This window comes from Oreochromis aureus, linkage group 12 (genome assembly GCF_013358895.1).
Source record: "Oreochromis aureus strain Israel breed Guangdong linkage group 12, ZZ_aureus, whole genome shotgun sequence".
Classification (NCBI taxonomy): domain Eukaryota; kingdom Metazoa; phylum Chordata; class Actinopteri; order Cichliformes; family Cichlidae; genus Oreochromis; species Oreochromis aureus.
This window is the reverse complement of record NC_052953.1, coordinates 18,507,406-18,522,584: the sequence shown is the minus strand read 5'-3', so window position 1 is coordinate 18,522,584 and position 15,179 is coordinate 18,507,406. Positions and strand designations below refer to the sequence as shown.

At 38.5% G+C, this 15,179-nt stretch overlaps 2 protein-coding genes across 4 annotated transcripts in view; both read left to right on the top strand.

The window, feature by feature from the left end:
- Nucleotides 1–4,835: 4,835 nt before the first annotated feature.
- Nucleotides 4,836–6,089, top strand: LOC116311869 (C2 calcium-dependent domain-containing protein 4C). The gene has a single exon (XM_031729084.1). The coding sequence runs from the start codon at nt 4,836–4,838 to the stop codon at nt 6,087–6,089; it is 1,254 nt and encodes a 417-aa protein (XP_031584944.1).
- Nucleotides 6,090–8,741: 2,652 nt separating this feature from the next.
- The window catches only part of vps13a (vacuolar protein sorting 13 homolog A), a 45,331-nt gene continuing 38,893 nt past the window's right edge, over nt 8,742–15,179 (top strand). For all 3 annotated transcript variants that reach the window (XM_031729091.2, XM_031729088.2, XM_031729092.2), the window contains exons 1-9: nt 8,742–8,899; nt 9,674–9,717; nt 9,816–9,858; nt 9,960–10,055; nt 10,333–10,434; nt 11,629–11,738; nt 11,940–11,999; nt 12,088–12,147; nt 12,461–12,541. In XM_031729091.2, coding sequence (XP_031584951.1) covers nt 8,800–8,899; nt 9,674–9,717; nt 9,816–9,858; nt 9,960–10,055; nt 10,333–10,434; nt 11,629–11,738; nt 11,940–11,999; nt 12,088–12,147; nt 12,461–12,541 — 696 coding nt within the window. In that variant the 5' untranslated portion in view covers nt 8,742–8,799. The remainder of the gene's footprint in view (nt 8,900–9,673; nt 9,718–9,815; nt 9,859–9,959; nt 10,056–10,332; nt 10,435–11,628; nt 11,739–11,939; nt 12,000–12,087; nt 12,148–12,460; nt 12,542–15,179) is intronic.

The following is a 15,179-nucleotide window of genomic DNA, read 5'->3' as shown; positions in this document are numbered from 1 at the left end:
ATCATTCTTCTTTGTCACTCTATTATGTCGGGTGTGTTGTACCCAAAGAGAATCTTTGGGTTTTTTTCTTTTATTAAAAACAGATTCTACTTCATCCTCCAGCCGTATCTCCATCATTCATCAGCCCCAATAACCCACCACTCCTCTTTCTCCTTAATAATTACCAGATGATTCACTGATCCAGGGTCAAATTTAATCCACCCCCGTGGTTGAAGTGTATTGTCTCTGCTCTGTCGTCAGAGCAAGGTCATCTGACGCAGCTCATATCATCATCATCAATCTGCCAACTTTCTTTATTGGCCAAATTATTACAGCTTATTAGCCATTATTACTCTTAATTATCAATTCAAAATAGGTCAGTGGTTCACCTTCTCTGGCCTGCTTCCCATTGTTTCTCCTCTCTGACTTCCCCGCTTCTTCACTTTCTCTAAAGAGTTCGGACAAAGAAGTTCTGTGGCCAAAAAAACTTCAGCAGTTTGTCAGAGGTTAAGTGCTTTGTAAGAAAATGAGTGCTCGTATGGGCTCATTTGAATCGTCAGTAATAGAGATTAAAGTGAAATGGAAATGAACAAGTGTGTCATCAGCTCTCTCCCTGCTGAGTTTGTACTTGAAATTTTCAATCTCATTACACAATGTCAAAACATGATGACTGGCAGTGTTTCAGTGAAAACCTTATAACAAAGGTTTGAATTAATAAAAGTACCAAGACTTGATTATTAGCTTATTGGTGCGAGAATAAGCAAAGATGTAATTTCATGGTTTCTCGCAGAGCTCCTTTAAAATTGAAGAAAAAATATGTTACAAATATTACAGCTTTAACCTTTTTTATGTTGTGACTAATGTCATGTGGTCTGTATGTCATTAAACAATCTATTTTTGTATTTTATATATATACATTATTATTAATACATCCATTTAATTACAAATACAATTTTCAAATCAAGTGTAATCGGAAAAAAAATTATTTTGTTTCACTTCATATTGGAAAGTTCTCCTTTTTGTAACACATTTTATTCATTGTTAGGTACACAGCTTTACAATATAATGCAAAATTACTGAATCATTACAACTCAGTTCAGCTGCAAAGACATTAAATTGATTTATTCTTTAAAAAAATGGAAAAAGACTTGCTTTGAAGAACTGGTAGAACAAACACGGAGACTTGTCTGATTGATCTTTGATCACCAGGCACCAGAAGTCTTTTCTGCCGCATTGAGCAACTGAACTGAATCAGCAACACTATAACCATTTTTCTTACTGAGCATGTTCCAAAGAGTCAGCTTCCATGAAACACAGTCGAAGTTTCCATTGTTCCTTTCTTGTGAAGAAGGAAGGCAACAAAGGTCACTTTTAGCCCTGGGCAGGTGGTTAGCAGGGTTAAGTTACAGCCTCCAGAAGGGGAAGAAATACACTGCATCAATAATAATAATAATAATAATAATAATAATAATAATGATGTGCAAGAACACAGAATGACTTTTAATATATTGGCTCTTTTCTTTTTATCCATTTTTAGGCTGGTTTGCAAGACAGATGATAAGAACCTGCTGGTTTGTCCCTACAGCAGTCATTATCAACCAACAGCTACTAGTTACTTAGTTCTTCTGTAGCTATAATAAAAGGAATAAAATTGTGTTTTTTTCATGATGTATTGAACTATATGTGGAATGCCTTTAGACAACAATAAAGTGTAGCTTTCTTGTGTAGCATAAAGTGAATTTTAAACTGATTGCAAATAACGTTAATGAGAGGTTGTTGAATAAAAGAGGAATTCACTTAGTTTAAGTTTAGTTTAACCTTATTTGTTACATTTTTTTCTTTATTTGAAAGTCTGGTAACACACTTAAGCATGGATGGACAAACGAGAGACATCATGGTGGCTGAGACCATTAAAGTCTGCAAATCACAAAAATGAAAGGTGCATATAGGACAAGACCTTTAAAGCATTATGGTTGATTAGTTAACATAATATTCCACACACTGAATTAACAAAATGAAGCCTACAAAATATAAATGATTGAATTATCATTTTAAAAATGTTAGGCTCCAGAACAAAAAAGGTTTTTACACTAATGCACTCAACAGCGATGGTGCATTTGGCAACAATGTGCCGTTCTCTCGTTAACGTTAATTGGAGCTGTGACAGCAGTTAAAGGCAAGGTCCTCCTCTGACTCCTAATCATTTAACTCTCCATTACAGAGAGCACTCTGGGTTTTTATTGCTGTAATAAAGTTGATCTTCACTACCACAAAAAGCCTCCTGACCCCTGGGTGATGTGGAGACCCCAGACTCACTGTATTCATCATCTTGATATTGAATTGAATTGAATTGAATCTTTATTTTGAACATCTTTGTCACACAGACATTTACAGACTCTGTTCATAGAGGCAGGCACACAGGGTCGGACAATGTTTCTTACTTTAATCTTCATCAGAACAATAATATACAGTCATTTTAATTAAGTAATTAAGGTGTAGCTATGTTTTGCATATGTGCTTGTCTATATGGACAAATCTGACTACCATTTAGTTTTCCAATGGTTTTCCAAAGGTGGTAATGCAGCTGTACAAAAATATTAACTATAAGTCATGCATATACCAAAGAGAGGTTTGAGGTACAAAAAATATATTTAATCCATGTATGCCCTCTTGTGGTCAAATAATTAACTGCACAAAAGGCTGTAGGTTCATAGATATTTTTTAATTATTAAATAATTTTATTCGATAGGATCGATGTAGTTTAACATAGTTCCAGTGGTCATGAAATTGAATTGCTACTTACAGCTGTAGCTAATTTCCAGGTCTTGGTCTTACATTCACAATACAAACGTTTTGGGGGGGGTTTCATTTGTATAAAATCACAAAACCCTACAGATAGAAATCAACAATAAAGCGCACATTAACTAGGAAAAAGATAAATAAATATAATATTAAGAAAAACATTAATTAAAATATGGCTCCTAAAATTCTCAAACTCAAATTTATTTATGGGGCACATTTAAAAAAAACAACTTGTGTTTACCAAAGTGCTGTACAAAAGGTGGAATGGAAAAAAACAAACAAACAAAAAAAGGTTATAGATAAGAAATAATACAAAATATTTTACTGAGTGCTAAACAACAGTCATGGCCTACAAGGTCGAAAAATGCAAAAAAATTAATAATAATTATGACATGTTGGCATAATTGAGCTCTTAGTTGCTTTTACTGTTAAAGATTTAATACCTGTAATTAACCTGAGTTTAGTTGGAGGTTTGTCCCATAGATCAGTGGCCTTTATGGAGAATGATGCCGATTGTTCAAATTTAGATCTCCAATGTGCTATTTTAGAGTTGACACTCACCACGTTCCTCATGACTCGTGTTACTGTCTTGTCTCCGGGTGGAATTACGAGCCAGGAAACAATATAATCTAGATTAATGCTTGGTAATGGAAATCTGGTGCTTATTATCTGGAACGGGAGAAAAATTAAATTACAATCTTGATGTTAACCATCAGGCAGAAAGTGACAAAAGCACATGGACAAGACAAAGTGTGTTAGTCAATTAAAATCAGATTATTGGTTTCATTGTGTAAGAATGTGATAGTAAAAATGTAGGAAGCAGGTCGTTTAAATCCTGGAACTGTCTGAATAGAATCAAATGAGGAATTAATTCATCCTGAGCTGATTTGGCATGTAGCATTAAAATACAGATTGGAACACAATGGTATCATCATCCATATTTAAATTGCTGAGTTTCACCTTCATGACAACACATAGAGACTGAAGCCCGTCTAGACTTTAGGTCAGTTGTGTGCCTGCATTACCAGCTGTTTAAAGGTCAGAGGACCTTTGAGGTGGTGGCTCCTGTCTTTGAACTGCTTTGAACAAGAGGTCAGCTCTCTGTGAAAAGTCGATTATGCTCACGTCATTATGATCAAAATAGCATGTTTCAGTGATCAATCATGTGTTTTAATCACATGACTATCATTCTCTTCAGCACTTTACTACTGATACATTATGTTTTGGGGCATCTTTTAATAAATATTTGGGGTGCTCAAGATGTCTTACATGCTTACATGCAGTTATTGGATGTATTTAATGTCATCCATTTGAGGCAGAGGCAGAGATACGTGGTCTCAGCATTCTGTCAGTGGGTTGGTTTGGATTTTTTTCACACAGAAACTTCCAAGCTGACCTTTATGAAACTTAATCCACAAGTGGACAAGTGGAGCATGAGCAAATTAAGAATCCATTAAAATTTGAAGCAAATCTGGATCGGTTTAAAACCACAAAGACAGGCCAGGAGCCATGAACGCATTTTCTGTATATTTTAAATTTGCACATTACATGTTTGTTTGTAGGGTCATGTTTAATTTAGAGCCGGGTGTGTCTTTGTTGAATGTAACCATTCTTCTTTTATTGGGACATTAGAGTAATGATGTAAATTGTCTCAACTCGATGCAACTCGATGCAAAGCTGACGTCACAGACAACTACATGCACATCACTCTGTGTTTGTTATGTGTACTCTTGTGTATGTCTGCTTAGGAAATGTTGCTTAATCCAGACGGAGGCGTCAGATCAGTCAGACAGAGCCTCACCCTTACCTTTAAAACCTCACTGACACATGTGTCACACACACAGGCAGGTCTCTCTCTGGAGAAAGACACATCACAACCTCACAGGTGAGAAGAAAAAAAATTATTTCACCATTTGGCAAAACTGTTTTATTTCTGAATAGTGTGCTATTCTGTTCCAAGATTTCTATATTTGATTAAATAATACTTTACTCTTGTCACCAAAGGTGGGGAAAAGGGATTTACATTCAAATCCTTAAATCAACATTAAACAGCCATGTGGGTTCTTGAGAAGATCAGGGAGAGCATGGAGAGCTTTCCTCAGGAGTTGAATCGTTACATTGGAAAGAATGAGGAGGATACACTTTTCCCTTCAAAGGCTAGCCTCTCAAGGAATCTGCACAACAATGTCCTAACCCCAGACATGATCCCAGAGTTCTGCCTGCCTCCACGGCTTTGCAGGCAAAGCCCACTGCTAGAAGCTGAGGAAAAGCCACTGTTTGTATCCGGTCAGAACCAGATTCCTAAGAGTAGGCAAATTTCAGACTCTCCTCATGTAAAGACAAAGGATGTGAAGACAAAAAATGGTGACACATCAGTGGCTTGGAAAGCTACAAAGAAGCCTTTGCCCTTCTCTGCAGAGAGCTACGGCCTGGGTGGAATTTATGAGAGCCCCAACACTCGGAGGAAAGAGTCTTTGTTCCACTCAAAGCGCCCTGTTTACCTGCTTGATAGAAATATGCCTAAAGCACCACCAAGGCTGGCAAAAGAGACAAATTTTCCCAAGAAAACTTCATCTGGATTCCTTCCGGTGTTTTTATGCAAGAGTATGTCTGAGACTGAAAGCGAGACACCTTCTTCCAGTGACTCTTCTCCCCTCAGTTCACCTTATTGTGTCAAATCCTCCCTTTATGTCCCATCAAGCAGTGGCCGCCTTAAAGGTACTGTATCTTGCCCTTCATTAATTGACAGTAAGAAGGGCAGGAGGAAGTGGAGGAGGGGGGATTTAACAGCCTCACTCAGCAGCCCATCAAGCTTAGAGAAAAACTCAGCTAACCTAACTCCACCAGCCCTCCTCCCGATGGATGCTCTGCAGTGCCAGGAAAGATTTCAGCAGGAACATGTCCTCCCATTGCAGGGCCATGGCAGAGTGCGCCTCTCCGCTGAGCACACCAAATTCTCCGGCAGGGCGTCATCATCCTTATCCACAGTCCGTGTACGTGTGGTGTCTGTGGAAGGCCTGTGGAGTGATAATGATCGTCAGACACTGAACTGTGCAGTGAGTCTGTGTCTGACTCCCGGAAAGCTGCAACAGCAGGAGAGCGCCACCATCAGGAACTGTCGGAGCCCAGTTTTCAATGAAGATTTCTACTTCACAGAGCTGAGTCAGAAAGATCTAATGGAAATGCAGCTTAGGTTAAAAGTAGTGCATAAAGCTGCAGCTGGAACTCTGAGGAGGGGGAAAGTGATTGGAGTGATCACCAAACCTCTGTCTCAGCTGCTTATTTTAAATAAACAGGCAGAAAAATAGGTTTGTGCATCATTTAAAGCCAGCATGAAAACTGCATGTGTTGTATATTACATGTGATAAAATTATAATGTCTTAAAACTATTAAAATGTGTAAAAAGGAACATGTTAAAAAGGGAGGCAACCAGTGAGAAATTATTTTAGTTAGCAATGAGCTCTTGAGCATAGTGAGGCATGTAGCTGTTAAAGAAGCAGATATTTTTCTCAGCAGAGCTTTAAGTTTAGAGCACAAGTGATAAAAAACTTTCATCAGATGGTCACAATATGTGTCTACACTGAATGTTAATGTTGCTGTTTAAGATATACAAATAGGCAGCTGTTTGGTAATGTTCAACATAAAACTGTCAGCTCTTCTGTTTCTCTGCTGAACTGTTTTCAAATATGCTCTCTTCTGTTTATCTCTGCCATGCTACTCTATTGTACGGCCCCGTTATGCCATTTATATTAAAAGCTGTACTGAGGGATGAAGTCTGAACTGTAGAGGTTTGGAAATATAACTTGTGCCCAGAACTTTGAACTCATCAGTTAGAAATCTTAGAGGATATAAATCAGACCACATAAAGCCAGTCTCAGTCCCAGTCTCCCTCATACTAATGTTTCTTCTGCTGACACAATTAAATTACAGTGCACAGCAAGATGGGAAGGTATGATGACAATATGACAAAAAATAAGGAAAATGTTGGTATTAAATAAATACACACGAGGTAACGAGACACAGCGGAGACACATGGGGAACACAGCCAAACAGAAACTGACTGAGACAGCAAGAAGCAAAACTCAACATAATGCACACAAGATGAGGGACATACAAAATAGAACAGGAAACATAACGCTGACGAAGAGACATGGACATGTGAGCTTGATACAGACAAAAGGCTAAACAGACACAGAGACATGACTGACCAGGGGAGACAAGAATAACTTGACACAACTAAATGGGGAGACCAGACAACCATAGAGACAGAGCACAGACAGAGTACACAGATACGAGGACGCGGCTGGGGAAATGTATATGGATCACAGAATCTAGTGGGCTAACAGAATCGAAAGAAAAACTAAAAACTAAGAAACATAGATAATAAAACTCAGACGCACTAGGAAATGCCGTTAACTAAAAAATTTACATATAGAACCTGAATATAATACACCTCTGATACTCAAGAGTACATCATAGAGTCCAGAACCACTCAAAACCATAGCAATATGTGAGGCAGCAGGATAGTATAGTGGTAAGACTACACATCTTTGCAGCGGGAGTCGCAAGTTCCATTCCCACCCGGTATCCAGTAACATGAGTAGTATGGCTAGATCCCCTTTGCTAAAACCAAGCCTTGGAATGGCGCAGCTTGGACACTAGCGTTTCACTACATGTCCTACTCTATATGATTGTGTATGTGACAAATAAAGGTTGTTTGTTAATATCTATTGGAATTACCCAACACATGTTAATACTGTCAAACTCATGATCCTTAATTTCAGAAACAGCCATAAAGTCTGAAGCAGCAGTTGCCTGAGCTCATATAAGAGCAACTAAAAGTTATTGCAAGCTTTATTTGGAGTGATATCAGTTTTATCCAAAAGTTCAACAACACCAACATGAAAGAGCATTAGGCTTTGTTGTATGTTGAAGTTAGTGAGACTGTGAAATAACTGAAGCATATTGAGGAAGCCAGGGAATTTCAGGCTTATGACATAGCGTTTCAAAATACCACACTGACACTGTTTCTTAAAATCTAACATATCTTATATGTCTTAATAGATTTCAATGCTTTTAAACACACTACTATCAAGACTACACAACTAAGGTACTGTTATTATAGTTGTATAAGCACAGAGACGTTTGGACACATTTAACTTTTCAAATATCAAAATAATGACATTATATGTAATTATTCTGGTGTGCTGGGATGATCTTGTGTGACCTCTGATGTGCCTAGGTCAGGTTAACGGGTTAATTTCAGAGCTAGGCGCTTTGTTCTTGTAGAGGAGTATGTCTGTGTAGCAGATCGTTGGCAAGAAGATGTAATGGGAGCGATGTAATCCATCCTTCCATTCATCCATGCGCTTATCCAAATCAGGGTTGCAAGTGGTAAACCCTACACAGGTTGCTAGTTTGTTGCAGGGCTAACACAGACAGACAACCATTTACACTTACTAGAAACATTTCAGGCTCACGCATTAACCTCATCCCATGTATGTCTTTGAATTATGCAAGGAAGCCTAAGTACCTGGAAAAAACCTCTAAGCATCCCATGGAAAGGCTCCAGCTTGGGTTGGATTCAGACTCCAGGACCTTCTAGGTGTAAGGCAACTGTGCTGTCCAGCTCAATGATTCGATAAGAAACAAGTAAACCAAAAACCAGCCAACAAACAAACAAACAAACAAGACAAAAAATGCCTAAAAGATATGGATCGAGAACTGAGGGGAGGCCACAGAGACTGCTTATGTATAGACCCCAGAGATTTGTGCTATGTCCCTCAGGCAGTGACTACGCTACTCATTGCCAATTTCCCAAGTATGGGTAAAAAGTAGTTTACTAATATCCCATTAAATAACGAGTTTGCCATTTCTTAGTACTGTTTCCTGAAGTAGCTGTTACAGGTGACGTCAAGCACCGCCCACCCCCGGAAGACGTCCTAATCTGACGCTGAACCTGAACGAGTCCTCCTCGGGATGTAAACATGGTGATAGACAGATGAGAGAAACGCCACAATGGTCTTCGAAAGCGTGGTTGTAGATGTCCTCAACCGATTTTTAGGGGACTACGTTGTCAACCTTGACAGCTCGCAGCTAAAGCTCGGCATATGGGGAGGTAACTGAACTTGTGTTTGTCATTTTACTTGATTAGCTCGCTTTCTAAGCTAGCTAGCTAAATGCTAACGTACGCTAACCACCAGGCGTATGACACTAACAGCTTCCTCAGCTGTTAGTGCCACTTTAGGCGTCCCCAAACGAGCTTAAAGTGTTCACCGTGAACGAGACAGTGCAGTCAAATGTTGACATCGAGATATATTGAAACACAGCGTTATTTTCCGACTGCTGCAGTCATCTTTTCTTCTTAATCTTATCTTGTTTGCTCCTGCAAGTCTATTGGAGCAGTACATGCATGCGAGCTTCTGGGAATCAGGCATTTCGAGGTCACACCCTTTTACACAGCCAGGTTATGACTCGGTACTGTGCTTCATACTAAGTCCCTACACGTTCCAAGAAATATTTGACACTGTACACAAATACGAGTATTTGAAAATTGGCTTTAGCCGCTGAACCTGGATCAATTTTTAAAACTAGTAACTAAGTCAAACCATTAAGTACTTTGTTTTACCAAACTTTAACTTAATACCAGCTTCTCTAATCAACAAATGTATTAAACGAGTTGTCTTTCATAGACTGTTTTACATGAGTAGTATGTCTATGAATAATGTGTTACGATTGATTTGAATTATTGGAGCTCTCTGGTGCGAGGTGCATTAAGTCAAAAGTCCAGAGACCTCTTTAATTAGATTGAGTTTCTATATGAGCTACACTTTACCCAAATGGTAAGCCGTAATACTGTTACCATAGTAACAAAGTTTTCCTGGCCCTCTAGGTGATGCTGTCCTTAATAATCTTGAAATAAAGGAAAATGCCTTGGTAAGTTGCAGTTAAGTGTGTGAGTAAACAGCATTAGTCATTACATCCTGACATTCACAGATTTATGTTTATTTATTATTCATGGTGCTTTGTTGCAGAGCCAACTTGATATTCCTTTTAAAGTGAAGGCTGGTCATATAGGTAAGACTTACTCTTACTCTGGCTCTTATTGACCATAATTGACACAGTTTAGTACCTTTGTACAGAAGAACTTTTTCTTACTTGGGTGTTTTTGTGATTAGGGCGTCTCCAGCTGAAGATACCATGGAAGTACCTCTACACACAATCCGTGGAGGCCACGTTGGATGGTGTCTACCTGCTTATAGTTCCCACAGCAAGTAAGATGATTTCATATTTGCATCAAAATAAACAAATTTGATCCAAGTATTTAGTTTAGACATTACAGTGTATAAAATGAATGAATAACCACATTTAGTAGACACAGTAGCTGAATATTGTTTGACTTCTTTGATAAGCTGAGTAAGCTACTTGTGTTAATATGTTTTAAAGATTCAAAAATCCATTAAAATAATTTAATTCTATTAAAGTAAAAATAATTATCAAAATATAATAATACAGAAAGATGCACATTTTTTCTGGCGCTATTCCCTTTAGGTATAAAGTATGATGCGGAAAAGGAGGAGAAGCAGCTTCAGGAGGCTCGCCAGAGGGAACTACAGCGGATAGAGCAGACAAAGCTGAAGGCTGCTGAGCAAGGTCAGGGTGCAGCTTCAATTTTTTTTTTTTTTTTTTGTAAACATGTTACTATAGCAAAGATCCTCAGTAGGTTTTGTATGACAACAGCCTTTGTCATGGTCAACAGGTTCTTAGAGAAAGAAAAACAAATGACGCTATTTGCTGTTGGCTCTCATCTGCTGCTTTTTGGCTGTGTAAGCATAAGTCATGCGCTCCAGTGCGTGAGCCAGTGGGCAGTAGAACATTTGGTGTTAATTTTGCATAGACAAACAAGTAATATCAAAATTTATAAAATATGCCTTATAGTCACACACACAGATTTAGTGTCATATGGTCATGGTTTGTGTGGCTGTGAGTTCCTGTGCAGCCAGCGTTTTTCACGGTTTTTCTGTTATGTGTGGTTTAGCACATGAGTATCGCACAATCCTCAGCAGTTGTCTTTCATTGTAGTGGCAGACTGCTGTGTTGCTGTATTTTGGGACAGCCTGGTTTTGTCACTTCAACAATATACGCTTGCCATTAGATAGAAAAAATCTATCCTTGATATTTGACTTAAAATTGTGGTCAAAGGTTTATAACCACTCATCTTGGACATAAATATCAGGATATATTTGGGCTCTTAGTTGATGTCTTTGAACTGGTATTTTTCCAGGTTTGTATAACATACATCTTTGATGACTTTAAAAAGAAATGGCATTCATTCCACGCCTATGATGAGTGTGTAAACTTCTCACCACAAGTGTATGTGGCTATCTACAAGCTGTTCTTTTTATAACACTATGTCCTCTTTCAAGGTGAAAAGTGTTGTATCTTAATTTCTTAATTTACAGCATTTAGGTGAAAATACATACGTAGGTTTGTATTGTATTTGTAAATTTAAATAAAAATGTGTACTACTTCTTTTTTCTCTTTTAAGACATTTAATGACGCAGCTTTATTAACAGCAATGTGACTCACTGGCATTCTTGTGTAAGCTAATATTTGCTTGATAACGCCTAACATGCTAAAAAAAGAAAGGAATCATAAAAATATTGAAAGTAAAATTTAGTTATTTGTAAAGTTCATCAGGCAGTCATGAGAGCTAAGGCCAGCTGAATGTCATTCCAGTTATACAGAAATACACAGTGAATGTGTATTTAAGGTCCTTTAGAGAAAAGCTTCAGGAATTCTTTGGGACCTGTTGGAGCCTCATAACCTAAACCTTGCATTTTACAGAGAATCCCAAACTTGAGAAACAGGACACTTTTGTGGAAAAGCTTGTCACTCAGGTCATTAAAAACCTGCAAGTCAAGATCTCTAACATCCACGTGCGCTATGAAGATCATGTAAGTATTCAAGCCGAGTTACCATAATAATGTACAATTTTATCTATGGTCCTGCAAGTTTATACATGTCTCCACTTTAAATGAACTAAACACTGTTTCTAGAGCACGTTACAATAGAAGAATTGATTGGTTTATTTTTTTTTGTCTTAACCACACCATAAGGCTTAGCTCTTTATTTTTCTCCTTTTTTGTTAATGAAAGGTAACAAATCCAAACTGCCCTTTGTCATTTGGAGTGTCACTGAAAAACCTCAGCCTTCAGGTGATGTGTCTCTCCTGTCAAATGATATGCTATTTTACATTTAGATATGAAGCTTTTCATTAACCTCAATGCTTGTTTAACTGTACAGACCGCTGACGAGAAGTGGAGACCCAGTCTTTTAGATGAGAATTCCAAGTTTTTCTTTAAGGTAAGTAATCCAACCACGTTATCTACCTTGTATACCACCACTGTACACGTCTTATGGAAGGTAGGTAGGTGTTTTTAATACAAAATACCACATACATGTTTAATAGCATTTGTTTTTGGCTTTAAAGTAGTTCCCTGAAGTTAAAAACTAACTCTTGGAAAACTTCATTGATTTTTTTTCAGCAGTGTTATTTCCCCATAACTTTGGAGCATAATCAAAACTTTAAGAAGTCCTTGTCAAACACTGTCAGCTTTTTTCCTTGTAATGGCAAACAGCCTCATCACTAATTGCTTTGTGTGTCTTGTTTTCTCAGCTGGTACAACTAGATAACTTGTTTGCCTACTGGAATGTTAACTCAGTACTTTTCTCCAGTCACACTTCAGATCGGGCCCTGGTGAGTCACTGTATTATTAACGTATTAATGTGTACTTGGAATTAGCCATCTCCTATTTTCCTGGAAGACACGATGTTAGTGTTATGTTGTGATCACACAGGGCACAGATCTTCAGTTACACAGGAGTTATGTAAAGGTGTTTTATTTAGCACTTTGTCATACACATGATATAGCAGTGGTTTTCTTCCATACATTATAGTTAAAGCAAAACAAAAAAGAAGTCAAATATGTTAGGAAGCCAAGAAATTAGTGTTGTGGAAGTTTTCCACTTAAATAAAGCCTGCAGATGAGCGGTGAGCGGTAGCCAACATTCTTTAATCAAAACACACAGAACAGAAAACCAAGCTTGGTGGAGAGCCTGCATGACCACGGGGCAGGGTCAGCAGAGTCTCACTGAGAGTAGTGTGGCTCTCACTTAAATACCTTCTCCAGGAACAAAAGGCAGTACACAGATGTTTCACACCTTAAGATTCACCACTCCCTGGAAGAGACAAAAGACTCTTCCTGTGGAGTTGTCTGCTTCCCCCAACTTCCTAACTAGACCCCCACCATTTGTCTTACAGTATGGGTGTCAGACATGTTAAAATCCAGTGGCACCAAGGCATTACAATAAAATAATGTGATTAATACATAAGTGAAAGAAATTCCTATACAATCCCACCCTTTGATTCTCAAATCAAGAATCACATTAAAACCAGAATTTCTTTCCCAACATTCTGTATATTACATCAACATTATTTTACACTTAAAGGAGTTTCACACTGTGTATCCTAACTTCACTGGTCTCCCACCACCCTTTGTTCATCTTTAATCTTCCCCCCAATCTAAGCTCTCACATGCAAATGGCAACAACAATGATACAGAGGAAAGGTCTTCTCCAGAGTGTCAAAGTACTTTGCATGGCAAAGTGAAAAAGCATTAGATGGTCATTCCCAGTCCCATTTACATTTACAGAGTCATAATTCCAACGCTGATCTCCCTCTGTGCTGTCACTTTTGGAGCTTGGCATGCTCTCTTCATCCCTCGATTTCCGTTCCAATGCGGCTGTAGATTTAAGGCAGAGCACGTCGTACACCTTAGTTGTCTTCCTCAACGTCAACGGCGAAACTCTTTCATTTTATTTTAAGATTTTGCTGTTCAAAATCTCCTCGTGACAATCCTTTGGAAGCCCAGTGGTGCAGCCCACTGTCATTTGTCTGCTGTCCTGCAGATGGTCCGTGCTTCTCAGTGGTCCTGTTGAAGCCTTCTCTCCCGGTCGTGGTCTGTATCTGCGTCAATCCTTCCATATCCCTCATGTCACGGTCTCTGCAATTTAAAAATGAAAACTTCCACGGAAAACCCTCTTTTGCCCTATGTCAGCTTAGCACAATTAGACATGCACAATGAAGTTGTGCATTGTCTCTCTAAAATTCCCAGGATTCTCCCTGGAGTAGCTTCACTCCAGGCCCTGTCTTAAGAAAAGGTAAAACATTAGCCAGTGGTGTGTCCTGCTGCAAATCATGTGATTGGATCATATGATTAGCCCTCTGCTGTGGAAAAATAGATGTTAGCGCAGCGCATCTGTATGCACACTTTCTCACAGTGACCTCTGCACTGTAAACAATATAAGGTCATGAATAACACACCGCTGGTAAATTCAAAGACACAGAAAGTGACAATTAAAAGGTTAAGTCAGCACGGCCCAAAAAGCCCATGTAACCTGTTGCTGTCACCTTTCTGCTCCTGTAAAAAGAAACATACATACATACATACATACATCCACCCTTTTGTCAGGTCAAGGTGGAGGTGCAATCTTGCATACTGGTGTCAAGTCAGTCAAAGCTTTTGTCAGTCCAGTCAGTCCCCATTTTTATTTGCTGACAGTAGAACCTCGTGACGCAATAAGTTTCTACTGCCAGCAATGACGTCATTTCAAAAAAGAAAAAAAAGAATTTAGACTGGATTACCTCGCTGAATCCTTTTTGGCAGGGACTTGTTTTCTGATTGTCCCAAATAAGTGGCTTTCTCCCGAGCCCATTTTAATTTTTGGAGAAACTCACTTGCGATTGTTCAACATGTTGTGTAGCACTTTCGGTCCCGATCTTGCAGGCCTGCTTCAAAAGAGAAAATTGCCAAACAAAAATCTCAGTGCACTGTTAAAAATCAAAAAACATGAAGGCCTCTTTTTAGAAGTTGTCTAAGCATATTCTTAGAATGATAGATCAAAACAAAACTAATTGGCAGTTTCAAAGTGGTACCAAAGAAAATGCAAAACTTCCCCAAAACTTTCATCCACCAGTCACACCTCACACAACAATTTTCTATTAGATAACGAGTTTTTGTTTTCCCCCATGTAACCAGATGTGTGTCATGATAAGACCTCCCCCACACATCAGAAACAAGAAACTCAATAATCTATTAGTCCCCACTCATCTGACCCCCCTGCAGCATTCTGTTCACCCCTGCAATAATTCAATCATCCTTCCCCAAAATAATACTAGTTCACTAGTCTATGTATCACTTCTTAACCCACTAAGTGAACCGGACAAGATGATGGTAACAGCAATGCATGCTTAAAATGCTATTTGGTCTTCATGAGCTTCATTGTGTGTGTTTGTGTTAGTAGGATTAATGCATTTTTCTGTTTGTGTAATTTTTG